We start from the raw sequence: 17638 nt of genomic DNA, 5'->3' as shown, positions 1-17638 counted from the left end.
CCTAAACCCTAAACCCTAAACCCTAAACCCTAAACCCTAAAACCCTAAACCCTAAACCCTAAACCCTAAACCCTAAACCCTAAACCCTAAACCCTAAACCCTAAACCCTAAACCCTAAAACCCTAAACCCTAAACCCTAAACCCTAAACCCTAAACCCTAAACCCTAAACCCTAAAAACCCTAAACCCTAAACCCTAAACCCTAAACCCTAAACCCTAAACCCTAAACCCTAAACCCTAAACCCTAAACCCTAAAACCCTAAACCCTAAACCCTAAACCCTAAACCCTAAACCCTAAACCCTAAACCCTAAACCCTAAACCCTAAACCCTAAACCCTAAACCCTAAACCCTAAACCCTAAACCCTAAACCCTAAACCCTAAACCCTAAACCCTAAACCCTAAACCCTAAACCCTAAACCCTAAACCCTAAACCCTAAACCCTAAACCCTAAACCCTAAACCCTAAACCCTAAACCCTAAACCCTAAACCCTAAACCCTAAACCCTAAACCCTAAACCCTAAACCCTAAACCCTAAACCCTAAACCCTAAACCCTAAACCCTAAACCCTAAACCCTAAACCCCTAAACCCTAAACCCTAAACCCTAAACCCCTAAACCCTAAACCCTAAACCCTAAACCCTAAACCCTTAAACCTTGAACCATGAACCCCTAAACCCTATCCCCCTAAACCTGAACCCCTAAACCCTAAACCCTATAACCCTGAACCCTGAATCCCTAAAACTGTGGGAGAAAAGTTCCTCCCAAAGGAGGAAGCATTATTATACCTAAAAAAAACTTTAAAGAAACATGGATAAGGGCTTTCCACCGGTTGAAACCGATGCAAGCCCCTTCATAATTTAACAATAGAGGCTAGGGTTTTGGAGATAGGAAAGAGAAGAAAGCATGTTGAAATTAATCATCTTATTACAATTACCACATAACTAATACTTGTATGAAAAGCTAAACTTTTAACCAGATCATGAGATAGTGACACTTGGCGTTTTAAGTTTTTATCTAGTGTCTCGCCACGTAGTCAACATTTAAATGTTCGTATGACACATAAGATTTATTTAGATATTTTTTTTATGAATAAAAAAAATATTTCGTATGACACATAAGATTTATTTAGATATATTTTTTATGAATAAAAAAAATTGTTTTTTTTTTATTAATATATTAACTTGGATAGATTTGTAGATTAAAAAATCTAAGTTTAGAATTTTATTTTCAATAAAATCTTTGAAAATTTATAGAGGATAAAATTATTGATTTAGAGTTTTATTTCCAATAAAATACCATTATTTCACAAGTACAAAAATAAATTATAAGTTTAGCCAAACCACGAGAAAGCAACACTTGACATTTCAACTTTTCACCAAACATTTCGCTACATATATAGACACCAAATAAATAAGTTATCATATAAATTTATTTTTATGTCATTATTTTTTTTGGAGCAGATGAAGAAGTTCAAAGCGTACAACATTCTTTTATAATTTATTCTAATCAATTGAAATAAAATACTTCACAATCAAATATGATTTTATTACTGTTTGTAGACTGTCAATCGGGTCAAGTCACAGGTCATTTTGAGTCAGTCAACGCTAGCCCAAATTTCAAGTTCAGGTCAACCCAACGGGCTTAGAACAAGTTTTTTGTTTTATTTATTTTCGCTAATTTTTAGAAATTTCTAATAGTGTTTTAATCTTACTTTGCTATTTTATTATATAATTTTTTAAACCAAACTTTTTTACAATCTTATTTTTAGTCGTCATTACATGCCTATTTCATAATTTAAATAACAAAATATCTTAAAATTCAATAAACAACCCGAGCATCGCACGGGACACCAAACTAGTTTTATTATATATATATATATATATATATATATATATATATATATATATATATATATATAATAATAATAATAATAATAAATAAATAAAAAAGGTAAGAAAATACGAGTGATTTGCTGTGTGTAGTCCATCTCTTCACTTATTTATTATATAAACACACTTATCATCTATGAAATGTACATTATGCGACACTCTCAATTAGGCCCTTTATTGTACTGCTTGACGTTCTCCGAGCTTCAATACGTGCTTCAATTCAAACCCTATTAGAGAAACGATCAAAACAGCATTTTATAAGTATAATGTTCAAATACAATTTCATGCAAACACTATATATTCTTTTTTAATTGAGTACAAAATTGATTCTCTGTAATTATACTTTCAACTTGTTAATTGAAGATTTGAAATCTGATTTTCTGTTACTCTTGTTTAAAAAATGTTGAAATAGAAGCTAATGTACTCAATATAAGTTATATTATTGCACAACTAACATTGAGAGAAGAACATGCATGACTTACCGGGTATACTCAATGTTAATTACGCCAGCATCAGGATTAGCAATGGCAGCGAAGGCCTCCCTGGATAGATCAAATCGACGAATTGGACAACCAGGGCAAAGGTCTACAACTCTTACAGTAACACTACCACCACGACAATTGGCACCGGTGCAAGTAACTCGATACCTAGTTCCACAGGCAGCCCGGTTGTTAAAGAGAGCTGGATTTACCGCGGCTATCATTGTCCCTTGCTCTTGGTACCCATAGCATGCCGATGCTGTTCACATAATACAAGTACATGTGGTGTTACATACAACTCTATATATATGTGCATGGCATAGCATTATATATTCTCAATAAATTTGAACCATCTAATAAGAACTACTTGTATATACAAAACATTTCTTGAATTCTTGAAAATTTATTTGATGAAGAAGATTGTATATGCTTACGTGTGTAAACTGTGTAAAATGTGGCAGTTCCAGCAACACCAAATGCAACTGAAGCAAAACATGCAAGAATTGCCACAAAGAACATAGAGCGAGTAAGATTAGTTATAGACATTTCTAGTTGATTATATATTCTAGGATTATGTAAACTGTGAAATGATAATCTTTAATTTGAAGCTAAATTATTTGCATGAAAAATTATAAGCAAAGCAATGCCTTATTTATAGGCCAGGAGATAAAGAGGTTTTCTTAATTTAGTAGCTTTTTGCATAGTTCTTGGACGTAATCACGTGTAATTGTAGGATTGCATAAGGATGCAGTACTACATGACATCCATCAAAAAAAAATCTAAGCTTTTACATAAAACTAGTAGAATGGTACGTAGTAACGTTCAATGATGACCTCGTTTAACTTATGAAGTTTGAGTGTTGCTAGCCAAGCAACCATAACTTTTAGTCTTCCTTAATTAAAACAAATTGAAAACTTGAGCTTTGATGACTGCATTATAATAGATTCATTGGACAAGGGAAATGGCAAAAAGTCGTGTCGTGTCGTGTTCGTGTTTGGTCTCGTGTCAATTTCGTGTTGTTCATAAAATCTATCAAAAACTATGTAAAATGCAAGATAAATGCATAATTTGACCACTTTATCTAAACGGGTCGTGTTCGGGTTGATTTCGTGTCGTGTCGTGTCGTGTCGACTTCGTGTTTTCTCTCAGTAACTTCGTGTTCGTGTCGTGCCGGTTTCGGTCGTGTCGTGTCAAAGATTGCCAGCTCTAGAAAATTAGTTTGTATTTATCCTGTTGTGATTCAATTTAATTAGTCACTAGTGTAGTGGCGGATCCAGAAATAATATTTCACGGGGTCAAAATGCATTTGACAAATTTTTATGGGGTCATTCGGTTAAAAATATAGGTAATTTTTATATGTAAAAAAATTATTCAACAAGAATTTTTTTTTTTAATATTCAAGTGGGGTCAAGGGACCCCACTAAGTAACCCTCAATCCGCCACTGCACTAGTGTGTGTCCCGGGTGATGTCTCGGATTACTAGTTTGTACTTTATACTTCTTTAATTTGATAATTATATTCAACTCATCAACTGTTTGTATAACTAGTGTGTGATCCGAACGTTCCTAAGGTGGGATTGTTTTGGGATTTTAAAAAGGTAGAATTGTTTTGAGAAGAAAACTCAAAGGTGGGATTAATAGTTTTCATTTTTCCTAAAAAAAAAATTACACTTATTTAAAATCTAATGGGAAAAAAATTACACATAGTATTCTGATTTAGATTTTTTTTTTTTTTCCTACTCTCTTAATTGTTTTGGGTATGAGAATCATGTGAATTAAAATTATGATAAAATGAGCATTGTAGGGAGTGGAAGTGAACATGAAACAATAACTTACTTTAATTCACATTCATTTGTAATTTGATTCAAGAGTTGGAGATCTATTGTTGGACTCTCATTTTTGAGCTTATCATTTCTTTTTTCCATTAGGACCTGTTCTGATTGACTGAACTGAACTGAGCTGAGCTGGAGTGAACTAACTGAATATTTTATAAGAGAAGGAAATTAATATAAGACGAACTTAACTGAACTGAAAGTTACCTATCATTTTCATTAATATATGTACAACAAACTAAACTAATTTTTTTTAAAACTTAGGATCGTTTATGTTGTGGAGCGTCTATCGAAGTAAACACTCGTTTTTTGTAAATGAACATATACCAACATTTAAATGAACATATAACAGTTAGTAATCTCTTTTCAAAATAGACCTTCCAACTATCAAGCCTATAAATGTCCAAAAACCTTGCCCCTAAAACGAGTAAATACAAGTTTGTTCAGATTATAGTAAATGAACATATTTTTTTGGCAACTAAATGAAGATCTTTTTATTTTTTTTAATTACTTTTTGTGAACGAGAGGGGAAAGCTTTAATAAGAAACTAAAAGAGAAAAGCACAGCAACACAGAAAGCAAAGAACAGAAAATAAACCCAGCCACCGCACACCAAACCCTGACGTGTATATGATGTCACTCTGGAACAATAAGAAAGAAAAAAAGAACAAAAAAAAAATGATGTTAAATGTTCTATTAGCTTGCAGTCAAATAGTGAAGTACTATATGATATCACAACAAATGCCGCCAAATTTGCATGCAACATTACCTAGAGATTTAAGGGAGGGGGATCCGGGGACGGGGGATACAAGTCCAAACCTCAAGCATGATAAGCATGATTTCAGATCTAAAATCCTTTATCTACTACACTTCACCAGTAATATCTTTTTTTGACGCAATAAAATTTTGGAAAGCAATCGAATACATGCCAACTTTATAAACCTCAGTTGCTTGCTGAACAAGCACACGACAATGGAATGATTAGAAACTACACAGCATTCCGGTGTAATTCATCTTAATCAATTCTACATTTCTAGACTTTGAACAAGATAATAGCAAAATAATAGCGAGAGGAACTGAGTAAGAATGCAAGATACAAGAAAAGAATTGCTGCCACAGAACCAATTGCATATCAAATCCACATTACCAAAGTTGAATTTTAGCTGAAAGTTCCCAAGACAAAGATTCCCAGCAGAAATCTGACTTGACGAAAGCACCCCCAACCAAAAACATTGTCATAAGCATGTCAGGACAATAAGCCTGTTTAAGTTTGACTGATAGGCAAATCAAATACAAACAATTACATCTCTTGCCATGACATTAACCCATGCCTGTGCTAGTCCCTGTTACAGGTCGCAACATTTGATGACTCAAAGACTGGCCACTCCCTTGAGCACCAAACATGACACTTGACGGCATCCCTGAGGAAGAAGGTTGTATGGCTGAAAGCGGCAAGCGAGGCCCAAAAGAGAACATTTGCTGACGTGGTACGAAAGACATCTGTGGATGGTTCATTTGGCTATTGGCATAACCAGAAACCCCAGGCTGTGACGGTGATGCTGATGGTGGTTTACTGTTGATATTATTATTAACTTGACCAGACAAATTTATTGGTGAAGGAACTCCACTGGTTCCAAATCTAGTTGTACAAGCACGAGCCCTTTCCCCAGCCAGCCTTTGCCTTGTTTTCTCAACTTGTTCACATTCCTTCATTAATAAGGTCTCCACTTCGGCAAATTGCTTCAGCTTCAATTCCAATCTCTTCAACTGCTTCACCACAAAATATTGCTTATATTTTCACAGGAATTGTAAAAGGAAAATAACAACATAAGATACTCAAACTCCACAAGATTAAATCCCTAATTTATTAGCTGATAATCAAAAGTGTATTTGCAAGGCTAATCTGGACTTTGCCTTTCACAATACGAAAACAATGTTTACCCAACAGAGAAAATCAACATAATATTTGGATACACAACAAAAAGCCTTGTTGCATGCTACTTCAAATTTAATAACTTTCCAATTGACCAAGTTCCAAGGAAAGACTTTTGGAAAAGGGGTCATATAGAAGAATAAATTTAGGCTCTAACACATCAAAGCAATAGAGCTAACAAGCTTGTTTTGGACAATTACATAGTCTTCTTTATGGCATCAAAATACTAAATTCAGCCATAATCACCAAAATCCAGCTATCAGACTCTGTCTTATTTTGTTCATGAAATTAACATAGGCAAATTAGAATTGGAAACAAAAAGTTCAAGGACACTAATACCTGATGATTTATAATATTAGCAGACAGCCTCTGTATCTCCCGCTCTTCATGGTCTGCAAACAATTTTGCTTTCATTGTTGCAGCAGCAAGACCAGCTTTTGCAGCACATTTGACTTTCTCGGCAGATAATGAAGATGCTTCTGAATTTAATTTGTCTAGATCCCAAGAACTTTGTTTGGTCAAATTCAAATACAATATCAAGAAAAAGAGTCCCTATTTACTAGTATATCAATAAAAAATTCATTCATCCAAAAGTTTTAGAAGAGTAGAAGAAAAGAAGATAAAGCAACACCTTACCTTTCAGCTCACTGAATTCTCTCTGCACAGGACCTTCATCTGAATCCATCCTTCAATATTATATAATGATCAAAAAATTTATTAAAAAATATAATACGATATGAATAAAAGTAAGCCAACCACCCATCCAAAAAAAATAATAGAGGGTATTAAACTTTGACAAAGGACAAAACAATAGAAACCATAGAAATATACAATCTCTGTGACAGCCAGCAATTCAGCAATGATAATTGCTAAAAGATTTGAAATTTAGGGTTTTTTTGTAATTGATTGAGGGTCTTTGCTCGAATTATATATTAAGGGCATCTGTAGCATTAATTTGATGAAATTTTATGTTTGTCTTTCAATTAATATCAGGTCTACTTTTTCACATGCATCCGAATGAAAGACGGCCCAGGCACATCGCCTAGCGCCTCGTTGAAGAAGAGGAAAGGCATGCACCTTGGCTCGCCTTCTAGAGCCACACCTTTCATTTTTAAGGTGATTTATCTCTGCACCTTGACTCACCTTGCACCTAGGCACACTTTTTAAATCTAAGCGTCAGATTCAAATTTCTACCTTCAAGCTTCAATGATAACTTATGGACAGTCAATGACATCATCAAAAGTCACCGTGATGATTTAGCACCCACCCCACAATTTGCAATTTTAGGAGCAGAACAGAAAAATGAAATTAAGAACACTTGAAGTATTCAAAAATGGAATCACCTTAGTTCATTTTAAACAATTTGCAGTCATCATTGTAGCTCTTTTCTAGGTTCAAACTTCAATGATAGCTAATGCCTAATGGACAGTCAATAACATCATTAAAATTCACCATGACGATTATGTACCCACCCCAATTTGCAGTTTTATGAGCAGAACAGAAAAATGGAGCTAAGAACACATTAAGTATTAAATCGATCAACAGACATTTCTAAAAATTCATAGAGAGAACTCAACTTTCAAAAAACTTTAGGGGGGTATTTAATTTGAGGTCTACATGAAAGGGTAAGAGAATCAAGTAGGTTAATTCCCTCATGTCTTTTTCTTTTAGGCAAATCTATCAATTCCTTTACCCTATCCTTACCTCCAGAGTCCTCCACATCCATTCCCACCCCCCCCCCCCCTAAAAAAAGGTTTCACTTACCCTTCACACAAGACCCACAAAACTACCCCCTTAATAGCCCCCAACTACCCACTACCTACCCTAACACCCACCATCCACCCCGAATTTAGTAAGAAGGAACTCAGGAAGAGAAGCTTCCAGTGCCAAGAAAGAAAGAGGGAGCGCGGTGGTGACCAGTGAGAGAAAGAAGGGAGGATGATATTATATTGTTAACCTAAACAACATAAGACATCAAAAAAAAATTCTACCTTTCTTCTTCTATCCCTTTCTTGATGCCATTTCCTTTCCCCTTTGCGAATCAAACTCCCCGTAAATGCCTAAATCATGAAGCAACAAACACACACTCTTCCAATTCATCCTTTCCATTTTCCCAGACCAATAAGAATCTTCAACATATTCTTACCGTAACACAGATCCTTTTTCATGAAAACACCTGTATCTGTTTCAAGTAAACTTGCCCTTTCACAATTCCAATCATCAAAACATATGAATTTTCACCATTCACAAAAGTAAAAGAAAGTTGTTCTATGATATGACATAACAAGAAAACTTGCATAATTTCTTCATTCATTTTCACTAAGCCTCATCATACCCATAGTTCTTTTTTTAAAAAAAAAATAATAAAAATAAAAATAAAAATTGGAAAGGGCATCACACCCTTAGTTTCAGAAATCACGAGAGTTAAAACTCAATTAGGACCATTATTCATCCAAAGGTCGAATAATTATGAATTTTAATGGGGGATAACCAACTAAAGAAATATTCCTTTAAAAAAGCATGGGGTACGAGGGGTGGGGGGAAGAAGTTAAATCAATCAATAATATATACTCCCTCCATCCCTTAATACAAAGCGTCTTTTGGTTTTTGCACGGGAATCAAGAAACTTGTAAATTCTTTAAAACCAATGATTAAAAATAGATATGTGCATGTGGGGTTAGAGTGAGATAGAAAGAAAGAAAAAGTAGTTGGAAATAATTAAAGAGGTAGAGAGAGAAAGTGTTGGAAATTGATGTTAAAACTACAAAAAAAAGTAAAGGAAAAAATAATACAACTCATCAAAAAAGGGGGTAATAATGTCAAAAAATATAACCTTGTATTAAGGGACGAAAGGAGCACTAAAATACACACCAGCAATGACACATGTGATTTCCTGGTGTCCCTTGTTTTTTTTTTATTTCCACCATAGAGTATAAATTGTATACATAAATAATAAAAAATTGATGTTTTATACTCCCTCTGTTTCTTATTTCTTGCAACAAAGGGGGTAGCACGGTTCCCAAGTCAAAACTTTTTAAGCATACTTAATGAAAAAATACGAGCATGCAAATGATGTAACTAAGGAAGAGAAAGGGTGAATAATTAATCCAACTAAAAAAGCAATTAAACAACCAAAGTCCAGCACCACCACCAACAAACGCATGCCACCCACAACCATCACCCAGAACGACTTGTGCCACCAAACCCACGAAATCATCAATACCACCCCTCCACCCCTGCAAAACCACCGACACCACCAACACTAACTAAACCACTAGATCTAGTACACCCGAAACCACCAAAACCACCCAGATCCACGCCACCAAACCCACGAAACCACTAAAACCCCTCCTCCATCCCTGCGAAACCACCGACACGACCAACACTACCGAAACCACCAATGCCACAACCGTACCACCAGATCCACCCAACGAAACCGACACCACCAAAACTACCAAATCCCCCCAACGAAACCACCGAACCCACCCATCAGAAGAAACCACCGACAAGCCACCAAAAAGCAAAAAACAACCGATCCCGACAAACCACCAAATCCACTAAGAACGATGAACCACGACACCACGACGACCCACCAAAGCCACTAACAACCAAATCTGAAGAAAATCTGACGAACCATTTATTGGATTATAAAAGATGAGAGATGAAGAAGATGAAATGAGAGATGGAGGAGGAGAGAGAAAGATAATGGGGCTGATTATTTGGGTGGAATCTCATAGATAATTAATTTAGATTAAGGTCATAATGGGTTGTAATTATGTGTAGCATTATGTGTTAAAAATTTTAAAGTAAGGGTATATTAGTCATTTTGACAAGAAAAAGTTTCCAAATAAGGAAAAAATAAGTTTGTTGCAAGAAATGTGAACCACCCCATAATGGCAAATGTTGCAACAAATGAACTAACTGATTGGGGCTGAAATGAATTGTTTAAGATAATGGAACTGAATAGAGCTGAAATGAATTGTTTATAAAAGAAATTAGGATCCGAACTTATTAGAGCTGAACTGAAGTGAAATTTCTTATTAACATAAATAAAATATTTAATGTGTCCTTCCATAACGCTTCTTTAGTTGCACATGTAATTTGAAATTTGAATACAAGATTACTATTGTTAAATACTAGCTTAAAGCCCGTGCCATGCATAATAAGTCTAATTTTTTAAAGAAAATTAATTATATCCAACAAATAAAATTTGATAAAACATACACATCAAATATATAGAAATTATAATGTCATAATCTATATTAATAGGCAAAGCAAAAAATTATCTAAAAAATGGATTAATTAGTCGAGGGGGGGGGGGGTAGGTCTAGTGGCCATATTAGTGAATAATTATTTATAAATGCATTTTTAATAAACATCAAAAATCAATCGACAACAAATTAAAATCTCCACTAAAATTATTAGCAAAAGTATAAACATACACAAAATTACAAATAATATATCACCTTTAATCCTTTATATCGAAAAAAGCAGCTGTTAAACACAACATTTATTTTATAGCTATACTATACTCTATAATAGTAAAATATTAACCAAAAAGGGAAGGAGAGTTTTGGAGGGAATAAGCAGCACCATGGTGTGACACGTGTCACTCCCGGTGTCTCTTTTAGTATTATGTTATTGATGATTGAAGAGCTTATGAAATTATGGGAAACACTTCGTCTTAAAATATGAAAACATAAGTGAAAATAAAACAGATAAATATGAAGACACACTCACCTATTACCATGCAATAATCCATCATCCTCCGCAAGGGCTGCCAAAGAAGCATGAGCACAAGCAGCAGCAACTCTAGGACCTACAGCAGAAGCCAAAAAAGCAACCTGGAAAATGTACACTACAGATCAGAGATCAGAACCTATGAAGCCAAAGAAACAAAATCACTAGAATGTTAACTCCAAACAAGTTAAAACATTAAATAACAAAAAAATTTAGGGTATAGAAAAAAAAAAAATAATAAATAAATAAAAAAAAAAAAAAAAAAAGAAAAAAGAATTAAAGAGGATTATGATGTGTGTCATTGTCAATATATCAAGATGGTAAACCAACTTCTAAATTAAGGGGGGGGATAAAGAAAATCAAAGTTTTTCAAATACTTCAAACTAGACCTGTTCAAAGGACCGGGGCCCAACTAAGGCCCCTACCCCAGCACTATCATAGACGGGAGAGACGGTAAATCTTGTAAAAGGGTAAAGCTTTTATTGGGGCGGCCTTATATGGGTTAAAAAGCTCCAAAGGGAAAAATAAAATTGTGGACACATATGTCAATTTCACATAGAGCGGCCTTATATGGGTTGGTAATGGATCGGAGCAAGCTCTTAAAGGTTCACTCCTTACTCCTAATTCTGTTTCATAACCCTTGAACCTATCCTCGATTTTATTTAACCCACCAAAAATCAAAATATCATTTCGAAATAATTATATAAAAATAAATAAATAAATAAAATAAATATAAAAGAGAAAGAGAGACAAACTTTATAAACTAACATATCTACACAATACTCAGTTAGTTTCATCAATACATCAATTTTTTAAAAATCTTTAGATGAATAGGTTTTAGACATGAAGTTTCAACTCACCTTCGCTCATATCACTTAACTATTACTAAAATAGATCACGCTGATTTAACGTAAGTGGGTTTTACTTGTTATTTTATAGGAGCACATATAACAATAATAATTAGCAACTTTTTCATTGAGGCCAAAAAAGTAAGCACTTTTCATATTTCTAAAATTCTAGTTTTGTAATATAGGTTCCACTTTCTAGTAAAAGGAAAAGGTAGCCAAAAAAGTTTAAACAACAAAAACGAAGGCTAATGTTTTTGTCGTTTAAACTATTAGTCATTCACCCAATCCCAAGTTCAAATTGTGCTTATTTTGATTTTTAATTTTGTCGTTAAAATTTTGCAGGTGCACACATACAAACGATATGTGATACATGGAGATATGTTGTTGAGAAGGGTTAATGTTTTTTAGTATATGTTAAGGTTTAACTAATTTTATCTAACAGCTCTCTCTTTGTTAATGACCCCCAGAACTCCCACTTTAAATGCCTTTAAGATTCTAATCTATGTATCTATGATCTGAAAGGTTTTCAGATTTCGATTTTCTTAACTCCAATGAGAAAATAATACATGAAAGGTGATGAAACACTAAAACCGACGAATTCTTTTTATGTATTAATTATTTATTATAGATGAACTTAGTTTGGAATTAAGAGTTGGAATATTCTGAAAAATACTAGAGGAAGAGAAAAAAAAAAAAGTAACAAGAGTATGTAGGAGAGAGAAAACAGAACCAAAAAAAACCCTTGTCGTCGCCTCTTCAGCCATTGATGTGTTTTCAGCAGAGCTTCTCTCTCCTATTTGTGTGAGAGCTGAGCAACAAGTTTATCATGACTCAATGTTAAAAATTCTAATTAACACCAATTTAAGGCCCGTTTACTTCACCTTATTTTTTCTGAACTGAAATTATTTTTACTAAATTGAAATTATTTTTGTTTAACTTAAATTATTTTTACTGAACTGAAATTATTTTTGCTAAACTGAAATTATTTTTACTGATTTTCTATTATATTTCTTATTTAAGTTTACTAAACTGAAATTATTTTTACTGCACTGAAATTATTTTTGCTGTACTGTATATTATTTTTTTAAGGTGAAGTGAATAGGGCCTAGGTGTTGAAAAGTTTTTTTTTGTTTTTATAACAATTCAAGAAGCCTATTTAAGTCCAAAACAGGACAGGGCAGATGACCCTAGACCTGCCCAGATCTATTTAAATGTTTATCAAGGCCCGCCCTGACCTGCCCCATTAAGATCTGACCACACCCCTGACCTGCCCCATTAAATAGGTCTAGATCAAATCATTTAGTATTTCCGCGGGGGGGACAGCGGGGGTGGAGACTTTCTCCCTAAAGCATATACATGCAAATTAATCCATAAGAATGAAATATGCGCACAGAATAATGTATGGGAAAGCCATTTGTATTTTGATTGTTACGCAAGAAAGAAAAATCAGAACTAAAGCAAGTAAAAACGAACAGTATGCACATACCATGGCCATGACAGGATTTTCAGAATTTACGAATGGAAACCTATTTTCAGAAGAATCATGCTCCTGAGGTCCTGAACCGATGACATATGGGTGTGTATTAACATTGAGTTTCATGAAACAAAACAAATGCAGATATTGCAAGAGAGCAATGATTACATGAGGAAATACACAAGGAGTATAAAAACCTGAAGAAACGCCATTTTCATTCAGACACGGTCTACCATGATTGTCCATAACCGACCCATTAGTTTGACCAGAGGAACATGGAACTTCAACTTTTTCTAGTAAGCCATCCTCTACGGGCAAACGAAGAAAGTGAAGAATGCATTGTGCCTTTGACTTAGTTCCAACATGCTCAGCTATTTCATTCCAGCTATCATTAAACATTTCAAGTGCCTCAAGAAGTAGAAGTGTTTCCTGATCAGTCCAAGTATCTCCATCTTGATCACCATATTCTTTTGAAGGATCTATCTTAGTGAAATCCATGCTTGAATGACCAATAATAAGCCTCCCTTCATGGTAGCAATTAGAACACAGCATTGTATCACCCTGTTGACGAAAGATTATTAGGTGAAGAAAATTGCATGAAACTAAGACAAACAACAAGGCCATGCCACCTCCGAAAAAATGGCACGGATATAAAGGGTCTTGGATTCATCAAGTGGAATTTAAAAAAGATAATATATCAGGCATATCTTTAAGTCAAACATGCCAGTAAAAAGAAACAGGCTCATCATGTTTTTTCCTCTTCTCTAATTCATTACCCACATAGAACCAGCAATTAGAAATGTAAAAGATATATGTACAAGGCCATAACTTGCTATGCAGGAAGCTTCTTTCAACTTAGTGACCTGCTAAGGACAAGGCTTACAGTGATAAATTATTACTCCTTTCCCTTTACATGGCATTTTGTAATACAAAACTCACCTTTGTTATCTTAAAACTTGAACCATAGATTATAATAGGCCTCTTCCTTGATACAATTCACATTACAGTAGAGTTCAGCAATGAATCACAATCTATAGCCCCATAATCATGCTTCTAAGTCTTCTAGGACAAGTACCGAAAAGTATGTTGCAGTCACCAGTTTAGAAAGAGGACAGGTTACAAGCACTAAAGCTTGGGATAACTCTTTTTCCATCTAGTCCATTTTTCCTCAATACGTCCCTGGCAGATCCAGGGTATAGCCAAAACAGATTGAGGCTTCTAAAAGCATGTCTATGTTTTAGGGTCAGTTAAACCATTTACTAAGCTTAGCATGGTGCATAGCCCTATAGAAATAGTCTAAATTATGGGGTTTCTTTATTCACAACAAAAGAGTCAATTTAAAGAAAGTCAAGGGAGCATGACCCTAGAAAACAAAACTAGCAAGCAACCCAATGGCATGCACATGTATATGCACCACTTTGGTAATTAAAGATGTAAAGGTCATGGGATTTAATAAATAATTGAACTCCATCTTGAACATGGAATAGTTCGTGGAGTATAATAAAGAGGTGAGAGTTGAAACAGCTCATGTTAGCTTGGTTGGCGACACCAAGTCATGGGTACCCCATGAGATCGAGGTGGGTCAAACACTAAACCAAAGAAACTAAAACAAGCATCATTAACATCAATATGACTTCAAATACGCAAAGATGTTTTTTTTTCCCTCCTTTAATGCAAGCCCTTCCTTCATCAATAAAATGTATTCAAGTATCCCTCCCACTTGGACTCTTAATCAACCATGGTCAGTGGCTCAGTGCTTGGATGTAGATGCTTATTCTGAGTTTTTTTAAAAAGGAAATAAAAAAGAGTTGAAAACTTTATTTATCAAACAACTATTCATCTATTTATTTCGTTAAAATTAGAGGGCAAGAAGCCACCATATGCAAATCAGCAGTCTGATGTTTGATGTACAATGACCAATCTGGATCTTGTGAAAAAAATTCCAGCGGAAGCATTGAAGTTGGTGTAAGCATTGATCAAGTTGACAGGTAAGATGAGGAGGAGAGAGTACTAGGTAAGGATGGTTGATAACTTTTTTTTTTTTGTTGGGGGGATCATTATTACACTAACCAAACAACAATAATTCCTATTTACTTAGAATACCCAACATACAACATGTATAATGGAAGGGTTTTCATCTGTTTCCATTTCTTGATTACATTCTTAAGGTGAAACCAGACACCCCCTTAAATCAAACAGCTGGAATTTATTGTATCTTTTTATCATATATATGTCACATTCCCTTTCACTACTATCTTTCTAAAGTTGATTTGACATAAAACTTAGAATTAGTTATTCTAAATTCTGCTACAAATGTCAGCAAAATGGACCAAAAAACATCCAGATGACTCAAATTCAAGTGCAGTTCTTTAATTACTATATTAAATGATTTAACAAAGTCCATCCCTCATTATATTTTGACCAATTAACATAATAGGGCTATGATATAGATACTTTTTCACAAGGAGTTCCTCCATTTTGGTAACAGAAAATAAGAGTACGTATTGTACCTTTCAATTAATAAAAGGAGTAGCATAAAATCGCAAAGCTAAAGTGCATATGAATAAAATTGAAAGATTGTGCCTCATTATAGCATAAATGGTAACCATGATTGCCAAAAATCAGAAATTATAAATGCAAGGTAACTATGATAGCCAAAAAAAAATGAAAAAAATGCAATTTACCTCCTTAATTGACTGATAATATGCAGTTAACAGGGGCTGAGAGCAAAAATTACAGTCACTTTCCGATAACATCTCCCGTACTCTACTGTCCAAGTCAGCAAGATCAGGGGAAGTTGAGGGAAATGACGAGGGCAAATCACAAGGCTTCAACCTACATTTTGGAAGGTCAAACTTGATTAAACTATCAATGGACTTCAACATAACTGATGGCACATGAACTTCGCCATTTGAATCCTCTCTCAAATACGACTCAAAACTCCAAGACTCCTGAGGAGGCGAAGGAGCACAATAGTTAATGATCCCCCAATGATCAAGGAAACGGAAGATTCGGCTGAGATCTTCGTGATCAACACCAACAACCAATTCTTGACAATCCCCAATTGATAACCTCTTCTCCAAGTTTTCCATGTATTTGGCAACAATTAGATTACGACAATCCAAATATTTATCCGCATTGTGTTCAGCAGACTTGCCAGAAAAAAAATGAGGCACCACTTGCCGTTCCAACCTGTGCACTGTTGTTGGTTGAAACCACTCTGTCGATGAAGAAGAAGCCAAAGGTCAACAACAAATGAGATTGAATTGTGATAAACAATTGAACCAACTTCATAGAAAACCAAGCAATAACTTGGGTTAGCTAGAATAATATTGTTATTGAGCTAACAAATAGTGATGAGTACCTATCAGCAAATTACAACCTAATATAGATCATAGAGGAAACGACCAAAACAAAAATAGTGAAATCACATCTGAACATAGATCATAGAGGCAACTCAAACAAAAAAAAAAATGATACTTTGTTGGAGAGAAGAAAGGCAAGAAATACACCTGCGTGAAAGGGGAGAACATGAAGCCTGTCCCAAAACATCTTAACCACACCCCTACCTTCCCTAATGGGAGGTGGAGTAATCACAACTGAACTCTCTTGGTCCCCTGAACCTGAACCCAAACCCAAACCCAAAAGAGCAGGGTTATCTGCTGGCACAGCAGACAATGCCTGAAGCTGCCCGTACGATATATTCTCCAAATTGGCACCTCCACCCAAACACTGCCCCTGCCCCTTGATTTCTCTTTCTCTCTCAGCAGCAGCAATTTCTAGCACAAGCGAATGGGGCCTGTTCACATCATACTTCATGGCAGCAGGGAAGTCCGAGATTCGGATGCCACTTCCAGAGATCACTTCAGGTCCAGATATTGCCCTAATTCTGGGATTTTGGGCATTCTTAGGGTTAGGGTGGAGGTCCTCGTCTTCATCTGCCTCTGCCGCAACCTCGTTCTCTTCTTCTTCGTCTTCTTCTTCCTCATCACCGCTACGGTGCCGTTTCATGGTTTTTGGCCCCCTTGCTTTCCGCCTTTTGTGCCGTGCGTCTGCACAAATTAGTGGAAACAATAATATAAAAAATAGAGCATTATCAGACAAAAGAGAAATGAAATGGAGTGAATTTACTTTACCTGATGGAGAAGTTGGCATTGTAGCAGCAAATTATGGCCAATAGTTCAATAATCCACGCTAAAAGAACCCTAAATTGACTTTATTGGCAACCAAATCAACAATATGTGTGAAACTAAACCCTAGGTTTGCTAAATTCATATTTGATGATTACAGACGAAAAAAATTTTGTTTACCTCAGAAGCTGCTTCAATGAAGGAGAGAAAGCTCAAAAGCCGCCTCAATGGAGAACTCAGAGGACGCTTCAATGGAGGAGAGAGAAGGGGTACAGCGTAAAAGTGAAAAGCTCCAAAAGGGAAAAATAAAATTGTT

At 35.0% G+C, this 17638-nt stretch overlaps 1 protein-coding gene and 1 pseudogene across 2 annotated transcripts; both read right to left on the bottom strand.

Annotated features, from left to right (window-relative positions):
- Window positions 1-2370: 2370 nt before the first annotated feature.
- Window positions 2371-2913, bottom strand: LOC145594458 (EG45-like domain containing protein pseudogene; annotated as a pseudogene).
- Window positions 2914-5291: 2378 nt separating this feature from the next.
- On the bottom strand, window positions 5292-17638 carry LOC145593800 (SWI/SNF complex subunit SWI3C-like). 2 transcript variants are annotated; one of them, XM_081650165.1, is made up of 10 exons: window positions 17503-17638; window positions 17329-17406; window positions 16705-17244; window positions 15877-16412; window positions 13390-13753; window positions 13205-13275; window positions 10871-10974; window positions 6767-6816; window positions 6470-6624; window positions 5292-5964 (listed from the first exon to the last, which is right to left on the bottom strand). In XM_081650165.1, the coding sequence occupies exons 2-10, from the start codon at window positions 17345-17347 to the stop codon at window positions 5518-5520; spliced, it is 2286 nt and encodes a 761-aa protein (XP_081506291.1). In that variant the 5' UTR covers window positions 17348-17406; window positions 17503-17638; the 3' UTR covers window positions 5292-5517. The 2 variants fall into 2 exon arrangements, with proteins under 2 accessions (XP_081506291.1, XP_081506294.1); XM_081650168.1 differs by having other exon boundaries at window positions 17329-17397; window positions 17503-17578.

This window comes from Chenopodium album, chromosome 19 (genome assembly GCF_948465745.1).
Source record: "Chenopodium album chromosome 19, dcCheAlbu1.1, whole genome shotgun sequence".
Lineage (NCBI taxonomy): Eukaryota > Viridiplantae > Streptophyta > Magnoliopsida > Caryophyllales > Amaranthaceae > Chenopodium > Chenopodium album.
Note: the sequence above shows the minus strand (reverse complement) of the source record. Positions and strands in the feature narration are given on the sequence as shown.